The 18968-nt window shown below is 42.3% G+C and overlaps 1 protein-coding gene across 1 annotated transcript; it reads left to right on the top strand.

Annotated features, from left to right (window-relative positions):
* The first annotated feature begins 1091 nt into the window (after positions 1 to 1091).
* On the top strand, positions 1092 to 9343 carry LOC116828884 (vomeronasal type-2 receptor 1-like). The gene is given in 8 exon segments (XM_075068440.1): positions 1092 to 1369; positions 2208 to 2459; positions 2461 to 3078; positions 5549 to 5716; positions 5719 to 5775; positions 6747 to 6871; positions 8037 to 8770; positions 8773 to 9343. Coding segments are annotated over 8 exon segments (2442 nt in total). The 5' UTR covers positions 1092 to 1123; the 3' UTR covers positions 9015 to 9343.
* Positions 9344 to 18968: the final 9625 nt, after the last annotated feature.

Raw genomic sequence — 18968 nt, 5'->3', positions numbered from 1 at the left:
TCCTTATGCGCGATTTGTAGCACATGCAGTCTGTCAGTGTAGAGAGAGTGGAAGTTGGTTTTAAATCTCAGAATCACATGTTATATAGAAATCAGACAAGTACAATTGTTTCTAATTATGGTGATCTTTCCCCCTTAAACTATTTATTAAAATATTTACAATGTAAAAAAAGTACTTTTGACTCTCATGCAACCAACAGCAGTGATTACTTCTTTTTGTTTTGGTGTCTTGAAAGACTCATAAGGTGCAGTATGAAAGCACTTTCCCTCTGGGTTTGCCCAAATGATGGCAAAGCAGAACAGTAGGGCTTTGAGTGGAGCATGGATTTACACTCAGTTCTGAATAAATCATAATTTCAAAGGCTGAAAGTAAGAGAGACAAAATTAATAATGTATAAGTTTGCACAGAGCTCACACTAAGCTACTGAGGAGATGTAGGTAAAAGCACATGTCCATAGGAGATAGCTGTGAAGAATAAAGGCAATGTCAACTTTGCTTCTGTTTACATTGTGACCTCCGATGTTTCTCTACTTGAAAGAAATCATCTACTGGGATTCTTGGGAGGAACTCCACTGCTGGTCTGATGCTAATGACAGGCTTTTGTCGAGGTGTTCTTAATATAAGATGAGGTGGGTGAGAACAAAGTGTCACTGGAAAATGACTTATCAAAAAAAAAGTGGCTGGTTCTCAGCCAGTTTGGCTCCGAGGATGATGGAGTGACTACAAAATAAGGACCTGATCCTGTAGTCATTACTCAGGTGAATGGTCAGTGATTGAAATAGGATAATGAAGAGAATGAGACTATTCATGAGTAAGGGCTGCAGGATTAGACCCTCCATGATAATTCACTTACTATTCATTTTGGAGCTGATCCTGGAAGGTGCTGAGTGCCTTCTTGGAAGTTTCTGAACATTCTCCAATCAAATCAACTTTTACAGGATCAGATTTCAACAAACCCCATTAATTTTCAGGGAAAACCATGCACTCACAAACGTGTTGCTTTGCTTTTAGGAATGACACAGGAAGTGCGTTCCATGTGAAGTGCTTTTGCCAAATGTATTCAGCACTGACAAATACTTCGTCTTTGCAGGTTTAACTTCTGAGGTTTCCGTTGGGCCAGAGCTATGATACATGCCATCCAAGAGGTGAACAATAGGCTAGATATTCTACCAGATATAACACTGAGTTATCACATCTACGATACCTGCTTTACAACATCCAAAACTGTTGAAGGGACTTTGGCATACTTGACTGGACAGAATGAAACAATGCCCAACTTCAGATGCAGTGCTGGTGCACCTCTTGTAGCAATCATTGGAGCTGTGACTATTGCTTCTTCAAGAATCGTAGGACTCGATTATTTCTCTGAGGTAACTGAAGGTTGTATTTGTTTAAAATCTAAATATAATGAGCAATATTTGAGAGGAAGTGGGTGAGGAAATATCTGTTATTGGATCAGCTTCTGCTGATGAATTAGACAAGCTTTCGAGCTACACAGAGCTCTTTTTCAGGTCTGGGAAAGGTGCTCAGAGTGACACAGTTAAACACAAAGAGGACCACTGTTGTGTAGAGGAATCCTTGGCTAGCTCAAAGCCACCCAGTAGCTCATACACAGTTTCCTTCACAGCAGACAGTGCAGGGACCATGGCTGGGCAAAGAGTGGTGTGACCAAGGCTTCTCTGAGTGCTGGTGATCCCTGGCTCCTGATAATTACATTGTCCTTGCTAGGCTTCAGAGTGCACACCCAGTTGACTTGGAGCATTCATACTTCTCTCAGCGCTATTGTTTCAAGCTGTCAGTATTGCATTGGTTTACACTTGGTTTACCTTTTGAAATCTTTCACCATAACCATAAAGGCTTGTTATTTAGTTTTATTTGAAATGAAAATTTAGGTTCTGGAATACACATACACAGCAACATAAAAATAATCTCTAATGATTCAGCAGTTTGAGGCTGCATAGTCACATTATACACTGGGCCCTGGCTTTGGTGAACGTTGCCTTATAAATACCAAAGATAGCTAAATAGAAGAAAATGAAAAACAGCAGACAGTGCAGGGACCATGGCTGGGCAAAGAGTGGTGTGACCAAGGCTTCTCTGAGTGCTGGTGATCCCTGGCTCCTGATAATTACATTGTCCTTGCTAGGCTTCAGAGTGCACACCCAATTGACTTGGAGCATTCATACCGTCAATACTTTTTTTTCGTAGGTTGGTTATGCCTCTTCCTGCTCGGTTCTTTCTGACAAATACCAGTTCCCTTCCCTTCTGCACACTGTACCGAATGATAGCCATCAATCACTGGCTATGGCAGAACTTGATCGACATTTTGGTTGGGTATGGATAGGAACAATAGCAGGAGATGATGACTATGGAAAATACGGAATCAAGTATTTTAAACAACATGTAGAGAAATCTGGAATCTGCATTGCTTTCTCTGAGACCATTCCAAAAATATTTTCCAGGGGAAAAAATACTAGCAGTTGTGGAAGCTATAAAAGAATCCACAGCAAATATCATTGTAGTGTATTCCTCTGATATTGACCTCAGTCCCTTAATGGAAGAAATTGCACACAGTAACATTACTGGCAAAACCTGGATTGCAAGTGAGGCCTGGGTTACATCAGCACTAATTGCTAAACCTGAATATTTTTCATTCCTTTGTGGGACCATTGGTTTTGGAGTACGGAGGGGTGACATACCAGGATTAAAAGACTTTCTGCTTGATGTGCATCCAGATAATGATGCTAGTGATGACTTGACTATTGAGTTCTGGCAGACTGCTTTCAGTTGCACTTGGCCTAACAGCAGGGTACCTTATAATACAGATTTTAGAATAAATGTAACAGGTCGAGAGAGTGGAGTACATCCTGTTTCTGATCAGCTCTGTACTGGAAAGGAGAAACTGGAGGACATAAAAAATACCTACCTGGATGTTTCAGAGTTCAGAATAACATATAATGTCTATAAAGCTGTGTTCACTGTGGCCCATGCCCTTAACAATTTAGACACCTGTGTAGAAGGAAGTGGACCATTTCCAAAAAATTCCTGTGCAATTATATATGATTTTGAGCCCTGGCAGGTAAGCATTGCTTTTCCCTATCATAATTTTACATAATGAATTAAAGAAACAATTTTAATATGATGTCTGCAATTGCATTTAACTTTCTTTTAATTTTTAAAAGTGTATCTATAAAGATAATAAATTCAATATTAATACCAGAAAAATTAATTAATAAAATGAATAATAGGTAAATTTGAAACATATGCTGAAATCAAGTGATGAGTTATGATTTACATTAAATGAGCCTGATTCAGATTTTGCTTACACCTGTGTAAACCAGTCATGATTCAGACAAAAGCTCAGTGGATACAGACAGACTGATAGGGGAGTACAATGAAACAATGAGACAATATTGGTCACCATGATAGGCTGTAAGTAGATAACAGAATGGAGTTACGCTGGTGTGAAATCAGAATCAGGCCCTTTGAACATAAGGTCCTCGTTAGCTGAGACTGTGTTTATTATGTTGTCAGTGCACATTTTGTGATGTCTTTTCCTTGCTTTCAAGTTCTTGGGTTTTGTAAATGATGTGAGAGATAACTACTCTAGGCCAGAGTCTGATACTCTTACACTGAGTAGCACCTTGCTCCACAAGTAGCCTCACTGATTTCATGGGGACTATTTGAGGAGTAAGGTTCTACCCATCATGAGTAAAGGTGGCAGAAATTGGTTCAGTGTTATCACTTGGACACACCTGACATAGAAGGTGTATATATGACGGGTTGGACCACAGAAAATCCCTTGGAAACTGCCAACTGATGTGCTGGGACTACCTCTGAGCCCGCTTTCCCTGGCAGCTTGGGACTTCAGTGCCCTGCCTAGTTTGAGCCAGACATGCTAGCATGCTACACACCCAGATCCAGGTCTGAACAACATCCCCCAAAAGTTGCAGGCTTAACTGAAAACAGCTTAAGAAGTGTTCCTGTCCCCAACACTCAGATGCCCAGCTCCCAGTGGGGTCCAAACCCCAAATAAATCTGTTTTACCCTGTATAAATCTTTATACAGGGAAAACTCATAAATTGTTCGCCCTCAATAACATTGATAGAGAGCTATGCACAGTTGTTTGCCCCCCCGCCACCCCAGGTATTAATACATACTCTGGGTTAATTAATAAGTAAAAAGTGATTTTATTAAATACAAAAGGTAGCATTTAAGTGTTTCCAAGTAATAACAGACAGAACAAAGTGAATTACCCAGCAAAATAAAATAAAACATGCAAGTCTAAATTTAATGCAGTAAGAAATTGATTACCGATGAAATCTCACCCTCAGAGATGTTCCAGTAAGTTTCTTTTACAGACTAGCCTCCTTCTAGTCTGGATCCAGCAATCATTCACACCCCTGTGGTTACTGTCCTTTGTTCTAGTTTCTTTCAGGTATCCTTTGGGGTGGAGAGGCTATCTCTTGAGCCAGCTGAAGACAAAATGGAGGGGTCTCCCAAGGGCTTAAAAAGATGCTCTCTTGTGGGTGGAGACCCCCTCCTCTCTCCTATGCAGAATCCAGCTCCAAGATGGAGTTTTGGAGTCACATGGGCAAGTCACATGTCCATGCATGACCAGTTCCTTACAAGTGCAGCCATTGCTTATACGCTACTTTGAACGTCCCCTGGTAGACTTCTTATTTGATTGGAGTCTTCCAAGTTTCCTATGTCTGTTCAGTGTTTTTGATTGGGCACTTAACTTGCAAATTCCTTTTTTAAGAAGCTGACCAAATGCCTTACTAAGGCTACTTAAAATCAAACAAGTACACAGCCAATATTCATAACTCGAATTACAAAAATGATACATGCATACAAATAGGATGAATATATTCAGTAGATAATAACCTTTGCATGGCATATGTAGCATAAAACATATTCCAGTTATATCATATATACATTCATAAACATATTTCCATAAAGCATTATGAGTGCAATGTCAAAACATGTTCATGTTAAGAGGGAATGAAGCAGACCTTTAGCTATGTAAATTTGTCAAGGACCATTTAAATTAGTAGGATTAGGATAATTTACAGTAGATGAGGATCTGCCCCAATAAATGTCAGAGGAACTTGAGGCCATTATTTTACACAGAGAGTGGTGAATGCTGTAGGTGAAATGAACTTCCATCTGAGGTGGTAAAATCAAGTAGTATCAATGGACCTGAGCAGAATTACACAGAAGTTTTACTACATAGAATTTAGTGAATTAAAAGGAATATGATTCAGTTTGGTAGTATAATAAGCAGCAAGCAGCCCATCCTTTTGGGGACACGGAAGGGGATTTTTCATCAGTCATGCTTTTCTTCCCATGGGAGGGATTACTTGACCACTTATCTGGCCCAAGATTATATGTACATATATTTTAAAACTTATCTTTAAGTTTTTAAAATCTTTGAGGCAATTCTAGACATGACAGGTCCATGTTCTACTTCAGATCCTTCCCAGCTATGTAACTAGTGTACATAACTGTGTAAATTAATTTGACAGTCACTTTCCCCCGTTTTGTAGTTAATGTACTATCTGAAGAATGTTAAATTCACAATCTTTGACAATGAGCTAGTAAAGATAGATGACAATGGAAATGTGTCTGCACCATATGACATTATAAACTGGCAGCTGAAGGAGACTGGAGAAATGTCCTTTGTGAAGATTGGAATCTATAATGATACAAAAATGGTCATGAGATGAAGATATATAATAATGACTCCATATTCTGGAACACTCCAACCTTAAACGTTAGTAATCTTTGCTTCTTTGCAAATTATTTTTTTAACTGTTACTTTGCCTGCTGTTATCCCACCTCCTAGTCATTTCCCTACCTCTATTTGTCTGTTTATTTAATTGCTCTGTATAGTCAAAATACTAGATTGTAAAATCTCTGGGGCAGGGATTGTAATTTGTGTTGTGTGCACAGAGGATAGGTACAAATGGAGCTTTTATCCCTAATTATGGTCAGTAGGCACTGCTGAAATAGAAATTATTATTAATAATAATATAATAATGATGATTAATAAAAGACAGTGCAGACTAGCCTGTGATTACTTAGTGTTGGCCATATCACGAAGTCCTTACTCACTGACTTAATGGGAGTGTTGCCTGAGCAAGGAGAGCAGGTTTTGTCCCCTTAAAAAGCTTTTTTGAACATTTTTTAATATGTTTGAAGTCACATGTTTAATACACAAATATATCTGTTTGTTCAAATAAATACATTATATCTTTGTTTAGAAACCAACCTTGTTTAGAAACCAGCCTGTCTGGTTGTGTACAGAGCTGTAGAGGTTTTTGTATAAGATATTATTTTCATTTAAAATACAACCTGTTTCTTCTTTATAAAAATGTATTCTTTTACTCTTTGGGTGACGTTTGCTTCCTCTCCCAGTAATGGATAACTATTTTTTTGTTGTTGCATTTGTAATGTTCCAGCAGCACATTAATTATTTAATACACACTGCTGTAGTTTAGTCTGGCCGGCACATCTGGTGGAAAAATAACAAATAATACATTTAATCTGGAGTACAAAGCCGAGCTCTTAAGTTTTAGGGGTGGAAAAAAGGTGACAAGGTTCCAGTGTAGACTGTAATAAATGAACTTTTGGGGGAGCCCAGGCTTGCAATTTGGGAATGATCCACTTTAGGTACATATTTATATACCTAATGTATTTCTCTGTAGAAGAAATAGATTTGACATTGTATTCTGTTCCTTTTAGCCTCTGCGTTCTGTGTGTACTGAAAATTGCCAACCTGGTACTAGAAAGGGGAGCCGACATGGGATGCCTGCATGCTGTTTTGTCTGTATTCCATGTGCAGATGGAGAGATAAGTACAGCAAACAGGTACAGCAAAAAAGCCTCATGTAAGAATAAATAGGTATAGACATATCATGGATTTCATCCAGATAATATAATAGTAAAGGCCTGAATCATTCAGATCTATATGAGATAAAATTAGAATGATCAGAGTTCTTTCAGATACAGTAGAATTTTTATAATAGGCAAACTCAGGGCTTCATAAAATCTCCCTCTGTCTATGGTATTTCTAGAACACCCATTCACCATTGTATTGAAGTACTTATACCTAAACATTCCAATTCAGTATGAAAATATTTCTGAAAACTCAAATTTTTCCACAAAACTGAAATTCAGTTTCCCAGCCAGCTCTATTTTAAATACCAGCTGTTAATTCATAGATTATAGAGCCAGAAGTGACCATTTTGATCAGCTAGTCTGATCTCCTAGGCCATAGGACCTCTGAATTAATTCCTGGTTGAACTAGAGTAATCTTTTAGAAAAACATTCAGTCTGATTTAAAAACTGCCAGTGATGGAGAATCTACCACAACCCTTGGTAAGTCATTCCAATGGTTAATTATCTTCATTGTTAAAAATGTGCACCCTATTTTGAGTCTGAATTTCTTTAGCTTCAACTTCTAGCCATCGGATCTTGTTATATCTTTGACTGCTAGACTGAAGAGCCCTCAGTTACCAAATTCCTGATCCCCATGTAGGTACTTAGAGTGTGATCAAGTCATCCTTAACCTTTTCTTTGAGTAGCTAAAGAGATTGAGCTTCTTGAGTCTTTCACTGTAAAGTATGTTTACCAATAATTTTATCAGTCTCATGGAACTTCTCTGAACTCTCTACAATCCTTCCACTATTAGGAACATGTCAACATGAAGAATGCTATTTAAATGACATAGCATGCATTATACCAGCTATTTTCAATTAATGAAATGCATTGGCTAAATTTTATCCCCAGCAGCTATCCCAGTTAAGTGTGGTGAGATTCCATTAGCTGGTGGAATCCATCTGTCCAAACTTCTTAGTGGTTAACTTCTGTGCTTCACCAGACTGGAAAAAGCTTTATTTTGTATCCTCCCTCCCCCCGCAAAAGAGACATCTGTAGCAAACTTGGTAATAAGAGTCTTTTTCAAACAGATCCATTTAACAGTCCATGCCTAAATCAATTTAAAAAAATCTTTTATGTATTTAACAGATGCAAGAGAATGCTTTCCATGTCCTGATGATTACTGGTCCAATACACTCAAGAATGAATGTGTGCTAAAGGAGGTGGAGTTTCTGGCTTATGATGAAGCTTTAGGGACCACGCTGGTAGCTCTCTCTCTATTTGGAGCTTGTATTGTCCTTTCTGTGACCATTGTCTATAGGATGCACAGGGACACTGCTCTTGTGAAAGCCAATGATTGAGGGCTGAGCTTTCTCATTCAGCTATCTCTTGTCATTACTTTGTTAACTTCCTTCTTCTTTGTTGGTAAACCAGAAGAATGGTCATGTCAGATCCGCCAAGTGACTCTTGCCCTGGGGTTTTCTCTTTGCTTGTCCTGTATACTGGGAAAAACGATTGCACTCCTGTTAACATATAGAGGTAGCAAGCTGAAGGCTGCAGAGAAGCATGACCATATATCCATGCAACCTCTTCATCAAAAACTTCTTCTGTTAATTTCTGTGATAATTGAGGTGTGTATTTGCATGGCCTATCTCACATGTATACCTCCATATGTGTACACAAATATGGAATTCCAAAATGTAAAGATAATTCTTGAGTGTAATGAAGGCTCCATAGAATTTTTATGTACTATATTTGGGTTTGATGTATTTCTTGCTGTATTATGCTTCATCACTGCCTTCATAGCTCGCAAGTTACCAGATAATTTCAATGAAGCGAAATTCATCGCTTTTGGAATGCTGGTATTCTTCCTAGTCTGGATTTCTTTTGTTCAGCCTCCTTAAGCACTAGAGGGAAATTCAAAGTAGTTGTTGAGATATTTGCAATTTTGGCCTCAAGCTTTGGTTTGCTTGGTTGCATATTTCTGCCAAAATGTTACATTATTTTATTGAAGCCAGAGGAAATAATCTCGGGCAAAGCTACCACTAATGACAAGAGTGCTCCATCCACCTCAGCCCCATGCACCAGTGAGGTTACAAACAGTGCCCTCTCCACAATGGTACTTGATGAGTAGTAGTAGGTTTTTTAGTCCTTGCTCTTCAGCATTTACTGTGATGATGTGCTTTATCTTCCTCAGTACTGACAGACAACTCCAGTGGATTCTCATGTGTCATCAGATTGCCATTATTTCCAGTGGAAGTTATGGATTCTGGTTCTCAATGACACAACCAAATTCACACCATATTACACATGCTGAGAAAATAATGCAGGTCATCACTGGGGCGCTTTTATGGTTGGATTTTTGCTTTTCTGATAAATAAATAGGGGTGTGTGCGGGGTGAGAGAGATGGAATGAGAGAAGCATAGGTTCTTGGGGGATATTAAATGCTTGGCCTTAGGGCTGTGTGACTTCATGAACCCTGATGGGGATCTGGTTACAAGCTGAACTCTGCTGTTTGATTTGCAAAAGTGGAAAGTGGAGAAAACCCTGCAGGTTTGCTTGAAGAATAGAGTTGTTTGAACTCTAACTTCCACAAGGAACATCCCATAGAAGTGGCTAGCTATGGGCTTGTTGGGGGTGAAGACATGCAGCTGTTATTGGGGAAGGGAGGTTAGCTGGACTTCACATGAGGGACACCTGTGTGACAAAAAATGTCCCATCTTCACATAGTTTTGTTTAATGGACAAGATAGTTGTGTGTGAGGATTGCTTCTGTGCATCAAAAATACAAAAAACCAAAACCCCCTTCAAGAACAGTAAAGTGTGATGACTTCAGCTTCCACTTGTATTTATTGAGAGAGAGATTAACAGGGAGTACAGGAAATTATCTGTCTTAGATTCAACTTGCAATCAGGAGGACAAGGCTACAATTTCACCTGCATAATGCATGCACAGTAAGCACAGATATATGTTGCATGTGTATTTTTGTGTGTGTGCAGTAAATATAGGTGCAATATATGTGCATACATTTGAAAATTTCACCATAATGTGTTGAAATCTACCCATTTTACTGCATTAAAAAAGGGAAAGCTAAAAAGAAATAAAGTTTATTTTCATGTAGAAAATTAAGCCTGGCAGTAACCAAAACTGCTGCTTCGGGTTTACATTTAGCAGACCCTGTTGCATAATATCTGTTTCAACTATATGTACTGTATATTGTGAAGAAGCTTAATGGCACTTCTGACACACTATATAGTTTCCAGGTGCAGAGTTCTGTTTCAGTACACCCAGAAATCCAGCACTTGTCCCTGAGTCTCAGTGGAACCTTGGCAACTGACAGCAGACTTCAGTGTGGTAATCTCTTGCTGTGGGTATTCTCAGGGCACATACACTAGAATGGTTCAGTGACTTTCCAAGTTTATGCTGAAGTTCAATACTTCAATACAAGACATTATATTAGGCAGTCACAGAGCAGCTCTAACTCCACAGACATCCACTAAATGTTCTCATGATATTTATCTCCTGAGTTCTTAAAAAGGATCTTGCAAAGTGGAGACTATGTATTTCAGCAAAGATAATTCAGGAAGGCGTATCTTGGAATGTAATAGGTAAGTTAGGGCATTGTTTGGCCCCGTCAAAAACTGGAACATTCACTTTCGTTGGTATTTAGCTTTTAGTGATCCTGCCAGCTGGTACACTGCACACAGATCCAGTAAAATAACCATGCTACTAAATTATTCCTTAATAACAGTTATTGCTGTCTCTATAGAGAATTTTAAGTAAACTTTTTCCTGTTTTGAAGATCCTCATAACAGTGACTGTCAACAATTAAAAAAGTTTCTAGACTCCAAAGAGAAGCATTTACACATTTAAAAACAAAAACTATTTAGAGTGATTAATGTGATAGGAATTACTGATTTTAAAACAGCATCACAAAACAACCAAGAAATCTTCTAAGGTCATAATTAGATTATTAAAAATAATAGTGTTGAGATCCATGTGGTACAACCACTTTTTCTTAGACTACTATTGACTTTCAATGAGACTTGGTCATCTAACTGCTCTTTGTGTCTTTGACAATCTCCCCCAGAATTGTCATGGAGTTTCTAATGATCATTGGATATAGCCATCCTTCAGTGATTTCTACTGAAGGATCTGCAAGGAAAAGAAATATGCTAATTAAACCCCTCAAGGATTCTTCTTTGACTGGTATTTGAGGTGGGCAGTATTTGACCCAAAGGCTTTTTGACTAGAAACTGCATGAAGGAGACACAAATAAATTCTCAAGCTATTCAACAGACAACTGATTTCCACTGCAGTGGCTTAATTACATGAGATTAATTTGCTGCAGCTGAAGATTCTTATGTACATACAAAGTTGACCAACTTCATAATACCATACACAATGATGAAAGCCAAGAACAAATAATTTTTCAGGATACAATCTTCAGGATTCATTGCACATATTGTAACACACAAGTTCTGCATCTTTGTTTGGTGAAGAAATAAGGCTCTTTTCACAGTCTTTCACTGTTAATTACACTGGTCTTTCCATTAGATGTAATAAAATCTAATTGGAGCAACAAGTTAGCAACAGTGCAGCAAATAGTAAATGGCTGTAATTATCGGCAGATTGGTTCTAATGATTTTCCTTTGCTGTTCAGATTCCATGGACCATCAGTGGGTTAATTTGCAGATAGTATTATTTACTATATACTACAGTGCACAGAAAACTATCTACATGAGCTATGTCATGACAGTAACCAAAGTGTGCACTTTTCTTTTTCATTGCCCTGTGGTCGGTAACTGGATCATTAATACAGATATTTTTTTGGAAAACACTTTTGTGTCAGACTTAATCTGTGAAAAGAGACAAATTTCATTTTTAATTATGATCAGTGGTCTTTGGCATTGCATACTGTGATGGGGTGTAAACACTATACTGGCACTGAAAGGGTTAAAGGGCACTGCAACCTCAATTAGTGCACCTGATTGCACATGGAGGATGGGCCAGGACCAATTTAGGATGAGGCCCAGCTGGAGAGGAGCTGGGTGGCTCTATAAAGGAAGGGGTTCAGGATAGGTGTCTTGTTGGGAGACTATACCTAAGAATCTTTTGTTATGAAGCTCTGGTGTAGGGTTAGTTGAGATATACAGTATATACTAAAGTGGGGAGGGGTATGCTCTAGTGGTGAGTCCTGATAAGAGCAGGCTCTGGACTTTGGGAAGAGAGCCCTGGCAGGTAGTCAGCAGAGGAATAAAGCAGAGGGAACTTGAAAAACAAAAGTTCCTGCCTGAGATAGGCAGAAAGTAAAAAATTTGCAGGTGAGATTTATGGGAGGATGGGAGGTAAGTCCTCTGAACCCAGCCCTCAAAGAAGAGTGAATCTTGAGTCTGTAGAGCCTGAGAAGAAGACCACAGGTATGCAGTGGGGGCAGCAAGGGACTGTGGGAGAGAGGGAAGGAGAGTCTGACTAGACAGACTTTGCCTGCTTGCTACAGGGCCCCTACAGTGGAATTCAGAAGAGAGGGTGGGCTTGGGTTCCCCTGCCAGCTACCAGAGAATGTGGTCTGAAGCCCTGATATTAGGTAATAAGGACTTTTGAAAGTCTGGAGGTGAGAAGGTGACAGGACCACAGGGCCCAGAGGCAGAAGATCTGATGTAAAGACACTGGACTCCTGTTTGCTGAACTTTGTTAGCCTGGTGGGAGGGAGAAACTTTAAAGTAACCTGGCTAGAGGGCTGAGTCATGGAATGAGACCAGCCACCACAGGGCTGAAAGAGATTTCTGGCCATAAGGGGAGATACCTTTGGTGAGTCCACTCTTCTACTCTTGCTCCTTTTTAATCTACAGGGAGTCTCCTAATCATGTCAGTGGGAGCCTTGTGCAAAATTCCGTTTGTAGAATGTTGTCTCTAGGGGGTTGATTTTTTTTTGAGTGACATGATTTTGGCTGTGGCTGGAGCCAGGCTCACGAGGTGAGAAACTCCAGCCCTCTAATGAATTTGAGTTTCTGATAGGCTGTCTGGCCACCTGCCTTCTGGGGCAGAATAAGCACCTAGTGCTGCTATGAGCAGAGCAGCTGCCGCTGCTGCCTCCTCATAGCAACCCAAAGCTAAAGAGCCCAGCTGATCAGTATTGCTCTACTTCTTCCTTCCTTTCCCTTCCTGGGAGCAATGGTGATGGGCCTGCTCCTTTTTCCTCCCTCCCTGCAGCACCTGCCTCTGAAGGGGGTGGGGGCTGTTAAGAGACCCTGCTGTAGCTTGGAAGGGGCACAGGGGACCTTGCTGCAGCCTTCCAGGCCTGGGAGGGTGGATGTGTCTGAAAAATAGAAGTGAGGATTGGGAAGAGGCTGAATTGATAGGGGATGGGGGAATCAGAATCAATTGCCATGCAGGCAAGGCCAGCTTTAGGCACCAGCAAACCAAGTATGTGTTTGGGGTGGGACATTTTCAGGGGCAGCATTCCAGCCATCTTCTTGTTTTTTGTTTTGGGCAGCAAAAGCCTAGAGCCAGCCCTGGCAGTAGCAAAGCTTCGTGTGTGGCGGTCGCCCTGGGGCTGCTGCGGTTCATGCTGTGGGGGACCAGCTCCCACACCTTGTGGCTGGCTCAGGCAGGATCCGAGCAGGGGACACTCAGGCTGGGGGCTGCCCCGTAAGGTGCACAGAGCCATCTGTAGGTTCCACAGGGAGGCCGCCCCCCAGCACCACAGCTGGGGCTGGGCAAAGTGGCCTGAGCTGCCCAGGGGCTGCAGCAGCAGTGGGGTCATAGAGGGCGGGGCACTGCCATGCGGGGCCTGCATCTTGCTCTCTGGGGCTCCGCTCCCTCTGGGGCTCCCCTGCCCTGGCTCCTCAGCCCCCTGCTGGGGAAGTCCCCTGGCTCTGCCCTCCCGGGTCCCGGCCGGTCCTGGAGGTGGGGAGCCTGGGCTGAGGCGTGGCCCAGGAGCCCTGCTGCTTACCCCAACCCTGCCAGTGCTGGGAGAGAGCCCAGTGCTGGGGTGGCAGGGGGTGTGGGTGAAAGAGTGAGAGTCTGGGGTGAGCAGCAAAAATTTTGTTTGCTTGGGGTGGCAAAAAACACAGAGCTGGCCCTGCATGCAGGGAATAGGTAGCTGTGGGGATGAAAGCTCTGTTAGTGGGGCCAAATCATCTTACTCAATACATTGTTGGAGAGTGGACAATGCTAATTCACACTCACCTGCTAGGGGTGGGCAGGGGGAGGTAAAATATCAAGGAAGACCCACCCCTCCCACATAGTCGCTTAAAAAAGCCTGACTCTTTTGGTCCAGTTCATGACTTTTGATCTCTTGAGGTTGACAGGACTGTCTTGCATAGTAACTGAGGGATGTAACAGGACACTGGCTCTTAGGGCACATGCATGTATCCCATGGTGCTTGTTATGGCTCTTGAGCCTTTTAAGACTGGGAGGTATAATTGCAGGTCACATGCATGCTCCTGGTTGTGTGTCCTATAAGATGAATGTAGATTTTCCTGCCTCTTCAGCAGGGGAAACCCTTGGTCAGGGAAAGTCCTAGCAGGGTGCTCTTGCATCTGCCTGTCAGGCAGAAGCCCAGAGAGCTGGCTCCTGCTCCCTGTAGGTATTTGTCAGGCAAGGTTCAGCTGGGGAGGGTGGTTGTAGTAAAGTGGCTACAATGGGTTACCTGGGATACCTAGAGTATTCTGAGATGGAGCCATGCACCACCCCTCCCTTATGTCCTGTTTTGTAAGTGTTGTGCAATAGGGGAAAAAAGTAGCAAGTTCCCAACCTTCAGTACCATAAGAGCTTTTATTGGACAGGGTAGTACTATCACAAAATGGCAGCTTATGGGGAAAAATAAGATCAGTGCAGTAAATTAGAATAGGCAGCAATATATTGAAAGACTGAGCGACCATTCTTGCAAGTGAGATTACCAATAAAGACATGCATAAATCAATATTCCTCTGCATCTGTAGCAGTAAAACCCTAACCTCTCTAGAAGTTAGTTACAAACTGTCATAAATGGATAGGTAGGTAAGGGTTAAGTTTCTTTTACCTGAAAAGGGTACTATCTCATAGCATTTCCCCATTCCTCACTAAAACCCAAAGTGTACCATGTTAATTCTCTCAAGCCCTTTTATTCCAGAGACTTACAGGTTTGTCAGTTTACAGTCCAGGGAGCAGAGGACGCCAGGGACGGCAGAGTGGCCTGATGGCGTCTACTATGCGGCAGAAAGGACGGCGGCGTGGAGAGGTGAATCTCTCACCAGCCTGGAACGTCTGCAGTCGGCAACAAAACCACGAGCCGTGCACCAACTTCGCACATTGTTCTCAGCCACTCCAGGACTGACTGAACGGGCATACACACTCCATCGACACAGGTAAATGCTCACCCAAGTTAGAAACGCAACACCCTACACAGGTGTCCCCTCACACACAGGCTTGCTTTACAGCGGGAAATCCAGAATAATGCGGTGGATACAGATGCGGTATAATCTGCTTCTATCTACCCAGTGCATCTGGCATCTCAGTAGTTTCTGGTACCCAAACCAGATGGGGATAATACGCTTTTGTGTGGACTACCGTCAAGCTATAATGCAGTGACTCGTCCAGACAACTATCCAATGCACGCACCGTATGAGCTTATTGGAAAAGTTGGGACTGTGCAGGTTATCTCTAACCATAGGACTTACCAAAGGGGTACTGCGCAAGTACCGACTAGAATGAATCCTCCAAGGGAAAGGTCAGCATTCGTCACCGCCTGCAGGGGTATATAAATTTACATGTACTTCTTTCGGCTGGCGCAATGCACCCGCCACCTTGCCAGAGACTGGTAGATGGTCTACAGCAGGATGGAGATATAGCATGTTGCCTATCTCGATATGTGGCATTATCTGACTCCTGGCCCGCCACACCTAGAACACCTGGAAACGGTTCCCTTTTGCCGTATCTAGGCAGGCAGGACGTAAACTGTTTAAGGCAAAAGTGTCAAATAGGCCAAAACAGAGTGATTACCTGGGACATGTCAGGTGGGTCGAGGAACCATAACCCCACAGCCAAGGTGGAGGCTATCCAAAAAGTGGCCGGTTCCCAAGTCAAGGAAACAGGTCCATCTTTTCTTGAGGCTTGGCCCGGCGTATTACAGGGCTATTGTACCACACTACAGCCAAATCTGCTGGCACACTGACCGATCCTGACCAAAAAGCCCCAGCCAACTACAGTTAATGGACTATGAGTGTCGGAAGCCTTTACCCAACTGAAGGCGACGCTCACGGTCTGACCCTGTGCTAGGGCCCCCGACTTTGCACAACCATTCCTAGTAACCAACCGATGCATCTGGCGTGGTATGGAGCAGTCTTATGCAGGAAGGACCGGATCAGAACTTCCATCCTGTCGTGTTCCTCAGCAAGAAATATCTGAGAGGGAAAGTCACTGGTCAGTCAGTGAAAGGAATGCTATGCCATTGTGTACGCCCTGGAAAAGCTACGCCCATACGTTTGGGGACGGCGGTTCCAGCTACAAACTGACAATGTTGCGCTAAAGTGGCTTCATACAGCTAAAGGCACAACAAGAAACTACTTCGTGGCGTCATAGCTCTCCAAGATTTTGTTTCGAATCCGACACATTTCAGGAGCTTCTAACAAAGTAGCTGATGCACTCTCCGTGAGAGTTTTCCCAGAATACACTGGTTAAAACTTTTCCTGACAATGTTGAAGTCTTGTACTTTGCATGCTTTTATTTCTATGTGCATGTGTTGTATTCCTCTGTTTAGTTTAAGTTTTAGTAGAAATCACCTCCAGTGAAAGTTTCTACTGTCGGTGATTTGGGGGGCATGTCAATAAATGATAGGTAGGTAAAGGGTTAAGTTTTTTTACCTGAAAAGGTAACCGAACACCTGACCAGAAGGACCAATCAAGAGAACTGGATTGTTTAAAGTCAAGGGGCGGAATTTGTATACTCGGGGTCTTTGTTGTTTTCTTAGCTATGAGGAAAACAAGTCTTCTTCTAATTCTCTCCTAATACTTCTTCTAAACACCTGTAAGTACCCAGGAACCGCAAAGTAATTCAGCTATGTGGTCTTTGGGGTGTATTTACCTGTATGTTTAATTTGTTGTGCTGGTTTAATTGGGTATCTTTTAATTCAGACTGTTTCTTTTATTTTCTTATAAGCAAGAGCCTGTATTGATTTCTTAATGCAAGATGATTGTTTTATATTTTCTTTCTTTTTTTCTATAAAGTTTCTTGTTAAAACCTTGTGAAAGTTCTTTTCCTAGGGAGGCAAAGGGAAAAGCCAGGCTGTGGGCTATTTTCCTATTGGGTCCAGGGAAAGAGCAGACTACGGGGAAAGAGACGAAGAATTCTCTCTGTTCTCTGGTGGTTACAGTTTTTCTCGTTCCTGAGCAAGGGGGTGGCAGAGCCCAGCTGTGGGTATTTTGCATCTCCATTGTCCTGAGGGAAGCAAAAAGCTGGTTTCTTCCTTCACCCAGGTTAGCCGCGAGGCAAGCCTGAGAAGGAGGGGGAAGGGGTTATTGTCCTGCTTTTAGCATCCAAGGGATTGGGAATCTGGGTGTCCCACCAAGGGAGGGTTGGGGACACCAGAGGGAGGAAGGGGGGATCAGGCCCCATAGATTAATTCCTGATCTGGTGGCAGCGAGAATATCCAGTGAGCTTGGGGGAGTTTCAGGTAAGCCCCCAAACTTTGGACGCAAAAGTCCAGGTTTGGGACAGGACCAGACTGGTGGACACTGAAGTCCAGGTCTGGGACTGGATGGCTAGATTACCACACAAACTCAGAAACCAGAAGATGAAGGTTTAGAAGACCTGCAAAATATCTTGACAGAGCACTAGACACCAAAGTCAAACAATACAATACAGAATTCCAAGTCTCATGATTGGATGAGAAGGCAAGGTGAAACTGTAGCTGTGTATGTTGCAGAGCTAAAAGACTAACTGATTATTGCTCATTTGGAAACTTCCTAGCAGATGTACTGTGGGACAGACTCATTTGTGTTATTAGTGAGACTGCAGAGATTGCTGGCAGAAGGGAACTTAACTTGACCCAAAGTACAGGTTGAACCTCTCTAGTCCCAGCACCCTCAAGACCTGACTGGTGCTGAACCATGGGGGGTCAATGCAGAGTGCCAGTGGGTCTCCATAGGTGCAGGAAGTAGGAATGTGTGTCAGGGGGTGCTGCAGAACCTCCAGGCTTTGTGCCCAGCATGACCGCCATGGTCCCGGAGGCTCCAGTGCTGGTCCTAGCTGCTGGCCACAGGTCTTCCCACTCCCTCCTGGAACTTGAATGCTGTGAATCAGCTGTTTGTGGTGCTTTGGAAGTGCTGGGAGAGAGGAAGAGGAGTTGGTAAGTGATGGCAGCTTGGTGCTGGTGGATGCTTTGCATCCACTACTTTTTACCCATGGGTGCTCCGGCCCCAGAGCACTCACTACGTCGATGCCTATGCCAAACCATGGATGTTGCTGGACCAGGGAATGCCAGATTAGAGAGGTTCAACCTGTAGTAGAACTAGCAACAGCAATATAAGTACTGAAAGATTCCCTTCCCCTCTCAGATTTGCACTTAGAAAATAGGCCAATCAAACAGACTCACTAAACAAATGCAAAACTGGTTAAAAAGGGGCTCAAGTTTGAGGGGGTTTTCTTCTGTGGAGAAGCTCATTTTGTATTCATTTGTAAACTTCTGATGGTGCAGTGTGCTAATTTCCTCAAGGCTAGTCACTTAGGGTACATTTATACAACCCAGGGATCAATTTATCACGTGTAGTGTAGATGCAATAAATGGGTCCCTGATCACTCTCCAGTTGACTGCTGAACTCCAGCAGTGTGAGAGGCAGAAGCAAAGTTGACAGGGGAGCTGCGGCTCTCGATCCAGTGCCACGAGAATGCAAAGTAAGTCATTTTAATTCAATCTAAGATACATTGACTTCAGCCAAGAGATTTCAGATTGATTTTCCACCCCAGTGTAGACCAGGCCTTTGTGTTCTCTGGCTATAAAACAGCATCTCAAGATGAGATTAGTGCCCATCTATAAAATATATATATAATATATATATTAAAAAAATTCCCCTCTCACCCCTATGGGTGCTTTGTGTCTTCCTCAACC

This window comes from Chelonoidis abingdonii, chromosome 8, assembly GCF_003597395.2.
Source record: "Chelonoidis abingdonii isolate Lonesome George chromosome 8, CheloAbing_2.0, whole genome shotgun sequence".
Taxonomy (NCBI): Eukaryota; Metazoa; Chordata; order Testudines; family Testudinidae; genus Chelonoidis; species Chelonoidis abingdonii.
The sequence above is the reverse complement of the archived record's forward strand: the minus strand, read 5'-3'. Positions and strand labels throughout refer to the sequence as shown.